The 15,170-nt window shown below is 35.7% G+C and overlaps 1 protein-coding gene and 1 pseudogene across 6 annotated transcripts in view; one reads left to right on the top strand and one right to left on the bottom strand.

Moving 5' to 3' along the window:
* The window catches only part of XKR9 (XK related 9), a 36,894-nt gene that overhangs the window by 3,741 nt on the left and 17,983 nt on the right, over positions 1-15,170 (top strand). The window contains exons 3-6 of one of the 6 annotated variants that reach the window (XM_072734534.1): positions 245-329; positions 1,193-1,277; positions 5,281-5,351; positions 5,541-6,088. In XM_072734534.1, the coding sequence (XP_072590635.1) occupies positions 5,817-6,088 (272 nt within the window). In that variant the 5' untranslated portion in view covers positions 245-329; positions 1,193-1,277; positions 5,281-5,351; positions 5,541-5,816. Of the gene's footprint in view, positions 1-244; positions 330-1,192; positions 1,278-5,280; positions 5,352-5,540; positions 6,089-14,419; positions 14,621-15,170 lie in introns of those variants that run through there. The other 5 variants (XM_072734537.1, XM_026012452.2, XM_072734535.1 and 2 more) reach the window with 5 other exon arrangements.
* On the bottom strand, positions 3,702-4,199 carry LOC112932453 (mitochondrial import inner membrane translocase subunit TIM14 pseudogene; annotated as a pseudogene).

Genomic DNA, 15,170 nt, shown 5'->3' with positions numbered 1-15,170 from the left:
CACCCAGGTGTCCCGAAAACTTACATTTTGTATACAGTAAAACCTTGTAACCTAGTCAAGTTGTATGAGGAGCTATTATCCCTTCTCTCAATGTGTTAGTTATAAAGGGGTGTACTGTAGTTGCAATGATAAAACTCTTATCACTAGAGGAGGGAATCTTACATATGACTAACAGGTGATTTCAGTTTCACTTTAGTATTCATTCTCAAAGGTTTACATGCCCTTTAATGGTACTTGTTTTCAGTGAAGAAGAAACAAAAGATTCCCAGGATGAAGATTCCCCAGGAGAGACTTTGAGTTAAAGAAGACTTTTCTTTTTTATGTGACAGGTAAGTCTGTATTTTATGTGTGTTCAATTTGATTGACAAGCCAAAGTTTGCTAGTTTTTACTTCTTCAGATGTCGGCTGTATTACATGTACAGTGGGCAAAGGTTATATATTCTGGCTGGCAGCCAGTTAGCCACATAGCTGGGTTGACCTCTGAATGAAATTGGATTAAAACTCTCCTATGAAGTCAGCAAGTGTCACAAATTCTCTAAAGAGTCAAATTTTGTAGATGGTATTATTTCTCCTAAGGTGATAATTGGAATGGTGATTAACCATAGGGATAGAGATGGACTAGCCCTCATATAAGTTTATATAACTGTGTTATTGAAGGAGTTGTCTTTCTTAAAGAGAACTGCTATGTTTATTTTCTTTGCTGTGTAGTTTTCTTTCTAGTTGGCATTATGTTCTGTCTGACTAAATTGGGTATAGAGAGGTTGCCACATCACATTCATCTGTTGAATCTGATGTTTTGCTAATGGAATTTCTAAGCTTCTTAGAAATTATTTTTCCTGTCTTATAAAATTTATTTCAAAACTCCTAGTGTTTTCCGTATGCCTACCAGGTGAAGGAAACTCTCTTTGTGGGGAGAGTGGTTAAGAAATGTACACATGAAGTGTTTAGATATTATAGTCATGTTAAGGAAACTATGTTTAAAATCAGTTTACTTATTAGAGGTAACTCATCTAAATACCCAGCATCTTTAAGCATTAGTGTTCTGGCCAATAATACCCTTCTCATAGAGATTGTGAGGATTAAATAAAATGTACCTAAAACACTTCGCACATAGTAAACAGTCAGCAATGATAGCTAGTGTTATTACTGTCTATTCTTCCATTATATGTTTGATGTTCTTTTTCCTCCCTAGAGAGTGAAGCTTAAAAAGTTACATTTTAAAGAATGCTGTTAGAACAGGACTTGGATACACATTAAACACATCCAGTATAACCATGGTAAGGAAGTTGCCAGTATTTTGTGGAACTTTTATTTTTTTCTGGAGGACATATTTGAAATCACATTAGATTTTTGAACTAGCTGTTCTTTCCATCTGGAAAGCTTTTCCACATGATACTTGCCTGGCTAATTTCATTACTTAAATGCCACCTTCTCAGTGAGCACTGTCCTGACCATTTAAGACCTGAGCTGAGATCAAGGGTTGGACACTTAACTAAGCCACCCAGGTGCTCTCATCCTGACCATTCTAATTAAAATTGCAGCTCATTAATGTGCCTCTTACTTCCAACTCCTAGGGTCGTGTTTTTCTGTAGCACATATCACCTTCCAATATAATATTTAATTTGCTTATTTTTATTGTTAATTGACTATCTTTTTCTGTTAGGATGTAAGTTCTATAAGGGCAGCGATTTAAAAAAAATCTCTTTTGTCATTTGATATATCCCAAAGCCTAAAACAGCACATGGTAGACTCCTAGTAAGTATTTAGTTTATTGAATAGAACCTTCTGATTAAATCTCATCCTCCTAAACTCCATGCTTATTTTGGGCATGATGGCTTTCATTTTAAGAAACGTGCTGCATGGAAATTCATGGCCTGCTAGATTGGGAAAGCTCAGATTTTTAAAATAATTTTTTTCTTCATGTTGGCCACAGCATTATTGTCAGGAAAAGTAGTGATAGTGATTTTTCTTTTTTCTGTAAGAAGAGTGAAATACATTTTAATATTACTTTGAAAACTTTTAAACAAAATTCTTATAAGTGGTAAAATGCCAAGAACACTGTAAATATTAGGTTGTGTTTTTAGTAACACTGTCCCCTCCTGGGTTTTTTTTTTTTTTTTCCCCTCCTGGTTTTTAAAGTAATAAATGTTCTTTATAGAACATGTAGGGTGTTAGTCTACTTGGGCTGCCATAATAGAATAACCACACACTATGTGACTTAAACAACGGAAAATTGTTTTTTTCACAGTTCTGGAGACTGAAAGTCCAATTTCAAGGTGCCAGCAGGGTTGGTTTCTTGCAAGGCCTCTCTTTTTGGGTTGTACATGGCTGCCTTCTAGCTGCATCTTCATGTGGCCTTTTCTCTTTGTGTATGGAAGTGGGGTGTGGGGGATATAAATCTCTGTTGTCGCTTCTTTTTATAAGGACACCAGTCCTATTGAATTAGGGCCCTGTCCTTATTACTCCTTTTCATCTCAATTACCTCCTTAGAGGCCTCTCTAAATACAGTCACATTGGTGGTTAGTACTTCAACATAAGAACTTTGGAGGGAAACAGTTCAGTTCATATAAATAGAAAAGAATGAAGAAGAGGAAAAAATTCATCTATAATACCATTAATTCCCCAGATAAAACTTATATTAACATTTTTGTATTCCTCCAATCATATTTCCTTTGGATTTTTAAAGCTTTGCAATCATACTATAGTATTTTTTTACTTAACATTTTTTTAAAAGATTTTATTTATTATTCATGAGAGACACAGAGAGAAAGGCAGAGACATAGACAGAGGGAGAAGCAGGCTTCATGAAGGGAGCCTGACGTGGAACTCGATCCCAGGTCTCCAGGATCACACCCTGGGCTGAAGGTGGCGCTAACCCGCTGAGCCACCCGGGCTGCCCCATTTACTTAACCTTTTTCTTTTTAAAGAATTTATCAAAAAAAAAAAAAAAAAGAATTTATCTATCTATCTATTTATTTATTTTAGACATAGAGAGGCAGAGACACAGGAGGAGGGAGAAGCGGGCTTCATGCCAGGAGCCCGACGTGGGATTCGATCCTGGGACTCCAGGATCGCACCCTGGGCCAAAGGCAGGCGCTAAACCGTTGAGCCACCCAGGGATCCCCCTTAACATTTTTTAAAGTGAAGTCAAAGATTGCAAAATCAGATGTTCATAGGATCGGGCAGGCAGGGAAGGTAATAATGGTAATTAACATTTATTGACTCTGTTTGCCAGGTACTTTTTAGAGGTTTATATGTATTATCTTTTTTAGCCTTCAGACAACCCTATGAAGTATATGCCATTATTATTTCCATATTTTAGGTGAAAGAAAAAAAGGCATAGGGATGTAAAATAACATGTTTGAGGACACATAGCTAGTATATTAGCATTGAGACCCAGCTGCTGAAATGACTGAAGTGGGGTAGCTGGCTACTGTGGTGAACTTGAGAGAGCATGCCCCATTTAGGAGGCATCTACTGCTCATGAGGGAATGTTAGTCTAGTAAATCTTTCAGTTTTTTGATACTAGTTAAAAATCTGGATTTTTATATGAAATATTAGCAATTAGGAAAATTAAAGAAAACATTGTTGAATCAAACTTTTTTTTTAGCTTTGAGATGTTTTATTATAAATAACTGGCGCTTCTAAACATAAACTAGTAAGAATGTAAAACTCATTGCACATTTACTTCATTTTTTAGTTCAACCTTGTAGTAAATCTTTAGCTTTATTGATTTTAGCTGCAATGTAAGGAGATCCTCCCTTGTTTAGGAGCGTAATTTGTAGAAGAGTGGCTCTTATTTTTCCTTTATTGGCAGTAGAGCTTACACCTGCTATTAATGGTGCCTCTTGTTTTGGCATTTTGGAATCAAACCCACCTCTGTGATAGCTGCCACTGAAGGCAGATTTTGGTAGACTTTGAAAGACTTTGCTTGAGGCTCAATATGCTTTATGGCTTGCAGAACATAACAGCCTGCAAATCCTGCAGCAGTAATGGTCAGCCCATTTGCTACCACTGTACTGCATATGACTCTGGCTTGGCTCCCCTGCCTCCACCAAGAGGTTTATCTCAGCTCAGAGGCTGTAGCTGCCAATTCCATGCCTCTACCAGAAAGCACCACGGGCAGGTACAAAGGGTCCAGACAGAGCACCCCAGGAAATACAGGAGCAGCTGCTAAATCTGATGAATCTGTAGATCATATTCAGCCCACATTTATAAAATTGGGGTCATAATAGTAATACCTATTTCCTAAATTTGATGTAAGATCTAAATGGAGGTATTTTATGTATAAGATTTAGTTTAATGCTTGGCACATTGTGTTAAGTAAATATTAACATTTTGTCCAGTCATTGAAGTTCTTTAAAAGTAGCATTATTGTTTTTATTTTAAGAGGTTATATAACTCATATATGGGTACATGTTTTTTTGTAAAAAATTCAACAATATAAAAGAATAATTAACTACAGTATTGAAGTTGCATTTGCTTTCTATTCCCAATTTCTTTCTCTCTTTCCGTATATAATTAAAAACCCATAAATGCTATAGTTACCCTTTGGCACTTGGTTTTTTCACTTGGAGATTTTCTGAAATCAGTTTATACAAAGCTGCTTCATTCTTTTTAAAGGTTGTGTGGTGTATTTCTATAGTGTACCATGATTTATTGAACTAGGTCTCATTTGTCATTTAGGTATTTTTCAACTTTTTACTGTTATAAAGAAGGTTTTTCAAAGAGTATGTATCTTTGTGCACATTTGTGACTATTTTCCTAAGCTCGATTCTTAGATGAGGACTCAAAAGCGTATTAAGTTAATTACAGGGACGTCTGGGTGGCTCAGCAGTTGAGCGTCTGCCTTTGGCTCAGGGCATGATCCTGGGGTCCCGGGATCGGGTCCTGCATCGGGCTCCCTGCATGGAACTTGTTATGTCTCTGCTTCTCTCTCTCTGTCTCTTATGAATGAATAAATAAATTAAATCTTTTTTAAAAAAAGTTAATTACAGAGAACACGCTGATGGTTAGGAGAGGGGAGGTGGGTGGGTGGAAATAGGTAAAGGGGATTAAAGAGTGCACTGGTGATGAGTACTGGCTGTTTATGGGAGTGTTGAATCACTATATTGTACACTGGAAACTAATATTACATTGTATATTACCTAGCTGGAATTAAGATTAAAAAACTATATTAAGAATTTTCATAGGTATTATACCTTTGTTAAATATTTTTTTGGTAGTTTTGTAATATTTTGTGAATCTACTATTATTTACCAATTCCTTATGTTGACACAGATTGTTTCTACCTTTTTGCCACTGCGGATGGACCTGTGATAAATATCTTAGTAGATTATGGTTTTTAAAAGGTAAGTGCGTCTCGAAGTTTTCAACTAATAAGTATGTTTCTGAGGCTTTACTTTCTCAAAGCTATTGTAAAAACTATATTTAGTGGTATTATTTTTAGAAAAAGTATAAGTTTGATAAAGTCATGGCCTATGGTTTTTAATATTACACTCAAGATTTTTAGAATCTCTTATATATATGTTTCATTTTAGGTGTTGTCATCTGCAGTAAAGATCATTGAAAAACAGAAGATTGAATAAAGCTTGTAAGATTGGACCTGGATAGGAGATTTAGAACAGAAAATTAAAATCAGTCACTTTGGTTTTAGTGTTCCAATTTCATAATATTTATTCTTTCTTCTGAGTAAATTTAGGGAGTAGAAATTAAAATTCAGTGCAATACTACGGATGCACTAATACTCTTTTTCTTTGTTTTTGTTTTTTGTATGAGAGAAGAAAGTTGATAACCAAGAGCTATAGTGATTCATAATGAAATACACTAAACTGAATTTTATGTTGTCAGTTCTTGGCATTGTAATCTATATAACTGATTTAATTGTGGACATCTGGGTATCTGTGAGGTTTTTCTATGAAGGACAAAATGTTTTTGGTATTTTAACAGTAAGCTTTATGCTTTTTGGAACACTTGTGGTGCAGTGTTTTAGTTATTCTTGGTTCAAGGCTGATTTAAAGAAAGCAGGCCAAGAAAGTCAGTGTTGTTTTCTTCTACTTCATTGCTTGCAAGGAGGAGTTTTTACAAGGTAAGCACATACTTTTGATCATTAACACTATTATTCTTTTATCCAAACAGAAAGTACCTTTCTGTGTTTGTGAGGGAAAATGTACAAAGTTCCCCTCTTTGCATGTAGCACAAAGGTTACTTGCTCCTCACTATCAGTGTTTGTATGAGTCATTGCTGTACTGTTAGAATTTTCCAGGTTCTTTTTTTTTTTTTTTTAAAGATTTTACTTATTTATTCATGAGAGAACACACAGAGAGAGAGAGAGAGAGAGAGTGTGAGGCAGAGACACAGGCAGAGGGAGAAGCAGGCTCCAAGCAGGGAGCCCGACGTGGGACTCGACCCCGGGACCCCAGGATCACGCACGCCCTGGGCCGAAGGGAGGTGCTAAACCATTGAGCCACAGGGGCTGCCCTTCAGGTTCATTGATAGAATGTTTTAATTTACCTTGGGGCACCTGGGTGACTCAGTTGGTTAAGCATCCAACTCTTGATTTCAGCTTAGGTCATGATCTCGAGGTCGTGGGATCAAGGTCTGCATAGTGCTCGGGCTCAGTGTAGAGTCTCCTGGCCTCCCCCACATCCTAGTGTGTGTGTGTATGTAAATACATATGTATATATACCTAACGTATACATAACACATATATATATATGTATATATATATATAAATAAAAGACATCTTTATCCATTCATCTGTTGATAGACCTCTGAGCTCTTTCCATAGTTTGGCTACTGTGGACATTGCTGCTATGAACATTGGGGTGCAGGTGCCCCTTCCAATTAAGTTGCTTTTTCTGATATGTACTCACTTTTAATGGGGGGGAACTGGTTCTTTTCTGTTTTACGAATCCTTTATCTTTTATATTCCAAGCCTGATTATGTAAATATAGTTTATCACTTGCAACTCTGGTAGAGCACTTAATTTTTTGTTACTTAAACCACTGATTAAATGAAATGAAATCTTTACTGTGATAATGCAGTAGCCATGTGGTTAATTAGGTACAGAATCATGCAAAACTAAAACAACCTTAGGAATCATCTTGTTCAAAACTTTATTTTATAGTTAAAGAAGCTAGGAATCTAAATAGGTCCTGAGAAATTCTATGATTTTCCATGTGTCTAATTTCATTTGACCTTTTCATTATTCTTAAGACATTTAGTTCTGTTTAAAGCAATATATATATATGTGTATATATATATATATACACACACACACACATATATGTATAATACGTAAAGAGAAAAATAAAGTGGATAGTATATTGTTTTGTTACAGCTAGATTTTGAATTTGGGCTATTTTAACCACCATTTTCTTGAGAGATATTTTGGTGGCTATAGAATTCTGATGAGTAGTTATTTTGTCTCTGTATATTATATTCCCTTGGTTTCCAGTATTGCTCTTCAAAAATTAGATATCAGTCTTACTGCTGTTCTTTTAAAAGTATTTTATCTTTTTTTCCCACCCACTCTGGCTGCTTTTATGATTTTTCTCTTTTATCTTTGAGTCTCTAAAGTTTATAATATATCTAGGTGTAGATTTGTTTTTCTTGCTTGGGATTTGCTGGTTTTCTTAATTCTGTGGATTATTATCTTCCATCAGTTCTGCACAGTTCTGAGCCATTATCTTTTCTAATGTTTACTACATTTTCTTCTGTGACTCTAAGCAAACAATGTTAGATTTCATGCTGTCTTTTTTTAAAAAAAAATTATTTATTTGACAGAGCGCACAAGCAGGGGGAGTGGCAGGCAGAGGGAGAGGAAGAAGCAGGCTCCCTGCTGAGCAGGAAGCCTAATGTGGGGCTCCATCCCAGGACCTGGGATTCTGACCTGAGCCAAAGGCAGACACTTAACTGACTGAGCCACCCAGGTGCCCCAGATCTCACACTATCTGACATACATGTAGATGTTTTGAATGTTTATTCTTTGACTCTCTGTGGTACATTCTGTGAAAGTTTTACATAACTCTCTTTAAAAAAAAATTTCACTCATGCTTTCTTTCACTCTGGTCCAAATGTATTACATTCAACCATTGAATTTTATTTTATTTTTTAATTTTTATTTTACCTTATTTTTTTTTACCTTATTTTTTTAATTTAAATTCAAGTTAGTTAACATATAGTGTAGTATTGGGTTCAGGAGTAGAATTTAGTGATTCATCACTTACATATAACACCTAGTGCTCACAAAAAATGTCCTACTAATACTCATCAGCCATTTAACTCATTCCCTCACCCACCTTCCCTCCAGCAAACCTCAGTTTATTCTCTATAGTTAAGGGTTACTTATGGTTTGCCTCCTTCTCTCTTTTTATCTTATTTTTCCTTTCTTTCCCCCTATTCATCTGTTTGGTTTCTTACATTTTACATATGAGTGAAATCATATGGTACTTCTCTTTCTCTGATTTATTTTGCTTAGCATGATACATTCTAGTTCCATCACGTTACTGCAAATGGCAAAATTTCATTCTTTTTGATGGCTGAGTAATATTCCATTGTATATATATGCATATATAGGCACTACATCCCATTTATCCATTCATCAGTCAGTGGACATTTGGGCTCTTTCCATATTTTGGCTATTGTTGATAGTGCTGCCAGAAACATTGTGATGCATGTATCCCTTTGAATCAGCATTTTTGTGTCCTTTGGATAAATACCCAGTAGTGCAATTGCTGGGTTGTAGGGTAGTTCTATATTTAGCTTTTTGAGGACCTCTCTACTGTTTTCCAGAGTCACTGCACCAGTTTGCATTGCTATCAGCAGTGAAAAGGTTCTCTTTCTCCTCATCCTTGCCAACATTTCTTGCTTCCTGAGTTGTTCATTTTAGCCATTTTGACCTGTGTGAGGTGGTATCTCATTATGGTTTTGATTTGTATTTCCCTAATGATAAGTGATGTTAAACATTTTTTCTTTCATGTGTCTATTAGCCATTTGCATGTCTTCTTTGGAGAAATGTCTGTTCATGTCTTCTGCCCATTTCTTAACTGGATTATTATTATTTTTTGGATGTTGATTTTGATGAATTCTTCATAGATTCTAGATATTGGCCTTTTTAAAAAAATTATTTATTCATCACACACACACACACACACACACACACACACACACACACGCAGATAGAGACACAGGCAGAGGGAGAAGCAGGCTTCATGCAGGGAGCCTGACGTGGGACTCGATCCTGGGTCTCCAGGATCAGGCCCTGGGCTGAAGGTGGCGCTAAGCCGCTGAGCCACCTGGGCTGCCCTAGATACTGGCCTTTTATCAGATATATCATTTGCAAATCTCTTCTTTTACTTTATTGGTTGCCTTTTAGTTTTGTCGATTGTTTCTTCCACTGTGCAGAAGCTTTTTATCTTGATGAGGTCTCAGTAGTTCATTTTGCTTTAGTTTCCCTTGGCTCCAGAGATGTGTCTAGTAAGAAGTTGCTGAAGTCAAGATCAAAGAGGTTTCTGCCTGTTTTTTCCTCATGGATTTTGATGGTTTCCTGTCTTCGATTTGGTCTTTCATCCATTTTGAATTTATTTTTGTGTATGGTATAAGAAAGTGGTCCAGTTTCATTCTTCTACATGTAACTGTCCAGTTTTCCCAACACCATTTATTGAAGAGTCTGTCTTTTTTCTATTGGACATTCTTTCTTGCTTTGTTGAAGATTATTTGGCCATATAGTTGTGGGTCCACTTCTGGGTTCTTTATTCTGTTCCATTGATCCATGTGTCTGTTTGTATGTCAGTAGCATACTGTCTTGATGTTTACAACTTTGTAATACAGCTGGATGTCTGGGATTGTGATGGTTCCCACTTTTCTTTTTCAATGTTACTTTAGCTATTTGGGGTCTTTTGTGGTTCCATACAAATTTTAGGATTCTTAGTTCTGGTTCTGTGAAAAATGTTTTTTCAAAACCTGGGATTGTGGTACCTCCAGCTTTGTTCTTTCTTAAGGTTGCTTTGGCTCTTCAAAGTTCCATATAAATTTTAGGATTATTTATGTGGATATTTTGATAGGACTTGCATTGAATCTTTAGATTGCTTGGGTAATATGGACATTTTCTTTAAATTTTATTTATTTATGATAGGCACACAGTGAGAGAGAGAGAGAGAGGCAGAGACACAGGCAGAGGGAGAAGCAGGCTCCATGCACTGGGAGCCCGACGTGGGACTCGATCCCAGGTCTCCAGGATCGCGCCCTGGGCCAAAGGCGGGCGCCAAACCGCTGCGCCACCCAGGGATCCCTAATATGGACATTTTAAGAGTATTTGTTTTTCCAGTCCACAAGCATGGACTGTCTTTCCATTTAGTTGTGCTTTATTTTTTTTAATTTTTTTTATTTATTTTTATTTTTTATTTTTTATTTTTTTAGTTGTGCTTTTTTCAGTGTCTTACAGTTTATAGAGTACAGGTTAGATTCACCTCCTTGGCTAAATTTATTCCTAGGTATTTTATTCTTTTTGATACAATCATAAATGGGATTGTTTTTTAATTACTCTTTTGGCTAGTTTGTTGTTAGTGTGTAGAAATGCAACACATTTCTGTATATTGGTTTCGTATCTTGCAACTTTATTGCAAGATACAATTGAATTCATTAGTGTTGGTTCTAACAGTTTTTTGGTGGAGTCTTTAGGGTTTTTATATACAGCATCATGTCATCTGCAAATAGTTACAGTTTTACTTTTTTTCTTACCAATCTAGGTGCTCTTTATTTCTTGTCTAATTTCTGTGGCTAGGACTTCTAATAATTTATTGGATAAAAGTGATGAGAGTGGACATCTTGTATTCTTGATTTTAGAGGAAAAGCTCTCAGTTTTTCACCATTGAATACGATGTTAGCTTTGGGTTTGTTACATTTATCTTTCATTATGTTTAGATATGTTCCCTCTATGCCCTATTTGTTAGAGTTTTTATCATGAATGGATGTTGTACTTTGTCAAATGCTTTTTCTGCATCTTTTGAGATGATCGTGATTTTTATTCTTCATTTGTACTTGTTTTTTTATTGATCTTTTATCCTATGACTTTGATAGGCTTGCTTATTAATTCTAGTAGCTTTTTTGTAGAAACATGCTAGTTCCAGTAGCTTTTGTTTGTAAACTCCTTAGGATTTTTTTTACATAGATAAGCATGTCATTTGGAAAGAAAAACCATACTGTCTTGATTGCTATAGTTTTATAATACTTCTTGAAGTCATGTATGCTTTCTCCCCCTTTTAGGTAGACTTTATTTTTTAGAGCAGTTTTAGGTTACAGAAAAATTGAGCAGAAAGTATAGTTCTCATATATCCCTAACTGCTCCCTCACCACCAACAGCTTTCTATACTAGCAACATTTTTCACTAGAATGGTAGATTTGTTACAATTGATGAACTTATATTGACACGTTATTATCACCCAAAGTCCATAGTTTACATCGGAGTTTATTCTTGGGGTTGTATGTTTTGGGGTTTTGACAAATGTGTAATGACATATATCTGCTGTATAGTATCATATGTAATAGTTTCACTGTCCTAAAAATCTGGGCTTTTTCTATTTCCCTACTGCCTCCCTAACCTTTGGCAACTATTGATCTTTTTACTGTCTCTGCAGTCTTGTCTTTCCCAAAACATTTTACAGTTAGAATCAGAATATTGTAGCTTTTTCGTATTGGCTTCTCTCAGTAATAAGCCTTTAACATTCTTCTGTGTCTTTTTATGGGATGATAGTTCATTTCTTTTAGCACTAAATGATATTCCTTTGTGTGGATGTATCACAAGTCATTTATCCATTCACCACCTACTGAAAGATACCTTGTTTCCAAGTTTTGGAATTTTGGATAAAGTCACTGTGAATACCCATGTATAGGCTTTATGTGGACATAAGTCTTCACTAATTTGATAAATACCAAGGAGCATGATTGCTGGATCATGTCAGAGTATGGTTAATTTGACAAGAAAATGCCCAACTGTCTCCCAAAGTGGCTATATCATTTTATACTCCCACCAGCAGTGATTGAAAGTTTCTATTGCTCCACATCCTTGTCAGCATTTGATGTTAGTATTCTGGATTTTGATCACTTGTACAGGTGTGTAGTGGTATCTCATTTTAATTTACATTTCCCTAATGACATGTAATGTGAACATCATTTTATATGCTTGCTTGCTATCTATATATTCTGTGTTCGCTAACCCTCTTTCTCCTACCCACTCTTAAGCAGTCTTGTTTGAGGTTTATCAATTTCTTGTGTCTTTTCAAAGAACCAAATTCTGTGTTTGTTAATTTTTTTTCTATTCCTTGTCCTTTATTTTTTCATTGAATTTGCTTTTATCTTTATAATTTTCTTCTTTCTATATACTTAGGGCTTTGGTTTTCTTTTTTTTAGTTCATTTCTGTGGAAACCTGTATTATTACTATTAATCCTTCATTTTCTAATAAAAGCATTTAATCTATAAAAATTTTCCAAACGCTTGAATTAGCTATATTCCAGACATTTTGGTATGTTGTGTTTTTATTATTAATCATTTCAAAAATTTTTTTCTTTTCTTTTGTTTTTGTTTTTTGCTTTGCTTTCCTTGTGATTTAATTTTATACCCAAATATTAGGCTGTATTTAAAAAATTTTTCAGGTATTCAGGTCTTTTGTAGATTTTTTTAATTTAATTTTTAAAAAGATCGTACTTATTCATTCCTTAGAGGCACAGAGAGAGAGAGAGAGAGAGACAGACAGACAGACAGACATAGGCAGAGGGAGAAGCAGGGAGCCAGATGTGGGACTTGATCCCAGGACTCCAGGATCACATGCTGAGCCAAAGGCAGACGCTTAACTGCTGAGCCACCCAGTCATCCCATTTTATAGATATTTTAATATTGATTTCTGATTAATTCTTTTATGATCAGTTAATGTACTTTTAACATTTCAGCCTTTTGTAATATATTTTGGTTTTATTGTCCAGCATATGCTCCATTTTTATAATTTTATGTGTAATTGAAATATATGTGCTCTGTGGTTGTTGGTTATAGTATTCTATAAATTTAGTAAACATAATTGATAGTGTCATATAGAGATTCTACATTCTTACTGATTTTTTGCTTGGAACAACTGGGTAGCAATTCGGGGGGGGGGGGGAAGCCAATGTAAATTTTAATTGGACCTTCATATGGAAGTCAGGCTTATTATTAGCCCATACTCTGGCGTGGCACATAATCTTGAAAACGGTTTAGCCTATTCTGTGATGAAGGTGAAATCTTTAGAAGTAGCTTGATAGAGGGCAGCCCGGGTGGCTCAGCGGTTTAGTGCTGCCTTCAGCCCTGGGTGTGATCCTGGAGAACTGAGATTGAGTCCCATGTTAGGCTCTCTGCATGGAGCCTGCTTCTCCCTCTACCTGTGTCTCTGCCCACCCACTCTCTCTGTGTGCCTCTCATGAATAAATAGTCTTTTTTTTTTTTTAAAGTAGCATGATAGAAACAGAGTTGGGTATTGAGAAAACTTAAAAATGTTGTGCTTTATGTCTTCAGCCTCCCAGTCTTTAATGTGACAAAATATGTGTTCTAATTCCCCCTAGACAGGATATCTGAAAGGATAAATTGGAAGAGTTTTGTTTCCAGAGTAGCCCTACCCATCCCCTCTAAGTCCAAACTACAATGATAAAAGAATTTTTTGTCTATATGCCATATAAAGACCACAGATTGTAGAAAGCACCAGAATAGAAGTAATGTTGTAAAACAATGTATGATAGAAGTGATATTGTAAAACAATATGTAATACCAAGTGGGCAGCCCCAGTGGCGCAGCGGTTTAGTGCTGCCTGCAGCCCAGGGCATGATCCTGGAGACCCTGGATCGAGTCCCCCGTCAGGCTCTCTGTATGATGCCTGCTTCTCCCTCTGCCTGTGTCTCTGCCTCTCTCTCTCTCTCTCTCTCTCTCTCTCTCTGTCTCTATGAATGAATAAATAAAAATCTTAAAAAAAAATATGTAATACCAAGTATATACAACATAAGAACAATAAAGTTTTGATTAACTTTAGAGTTGGGGATGATTTAAGATTGCATGTTATGGATTATACTTCTAGGTAAGATATTAAACATCAGGATAAATTCCAATTGAATTAAATATTTAATGTAAAAAAACAAAAAAAAAAAGTACTATAAGAAAACAGAGGATTCCTTTATAACCTTGGAATCAGGAAAGAGTTTCTAACCATAATTCAAAGCCCACAAACTATAAAAATTATAGGTTTGTCAATAAATGCATGTATAAAAATGCACGTCAGTAAACAAAAGCAGAAATTCCCCAAGTAAACAAAAACAAAAACAAAGCAATATTAATGGAAAAACATTTGCAACTTATAACAAAGGGCTAGTCTTCTAATTTTTTTTTTTTTTTTTTTTACAGATTTTATTTATTCATGAGAGGCACAGAGAGAGAGGCAGAGACACAGGCAGAGGGAAAGGCAGGCTCCCTCCGGGGAGCCTGATGCGGCACTCGATTCCAGGACCCCGGATCACGACCTGAGGCAGAGGCAGATGCTCAACCACTGAGCCACCCAGGCATCCCTATAGACTTCTAATATTTAAAGAGCCTCTGAAGTCAAAAGTAAAAGAAACATGTATTAGAAATAGAATAAAAAATGGGAATTTTCAATAGAAAAATGGGAAAAGAGTAAGATAGTGCATAAAAATTGAAATGCACGTGGCTCTTAAATTGTGTGAAAGAAGGTAAACCTTCATAATTTTAGAAAATGCTGATTAAAAATTCACTGATATGTTGTCATTTATCAGATTGGCAAAAATCCAAGTGATAATATACGCTCTGGGAAGGCATGGGAAATCAGCTACTCTCATACTTTGTTGATGGGAATATGGATTGGTACAATCTCTATGGAGTGCAGTTTGATTATATTTAAAATGCATATACCTTCAGGCCAGAGGTTCCTCTTTGGGAATTTACCACACTTGCATACATGTAAAATGACGTATGCATACAATTTTTCAGTCATAGCACTTTTTTGTAAAAGTGAAAAAATGGAAACAGTTTAAATGTCTGCTGGTAGAGTTTAGGGTATATCTAAGGCAATGGGCTACTGCATAGCTATTATAAGGAATTTTAAATACTTTATGTACTGAAATAGATCTCCAAGATGTAT

The sequence above is a fragment of the Vulpes vulpes genome, chromosome 13, assembly GCF_048418805.1.
Source record: "Vulpes vulpes isolate BD-2025 chromosome 13, VulVul3, whole genome shotgun sequence".
Lineage (NCBI taxonomy): Eukaryota > Metazoa > Chordata > Mammalia > Carnivora > Canidae > Vulpes > Vulpes vulpes.
The sequence above is the reverse complement of the archived record's forward strand: the minus strand, read 5'-3'. Positions and strand labels throughout refer to the sequence as shown.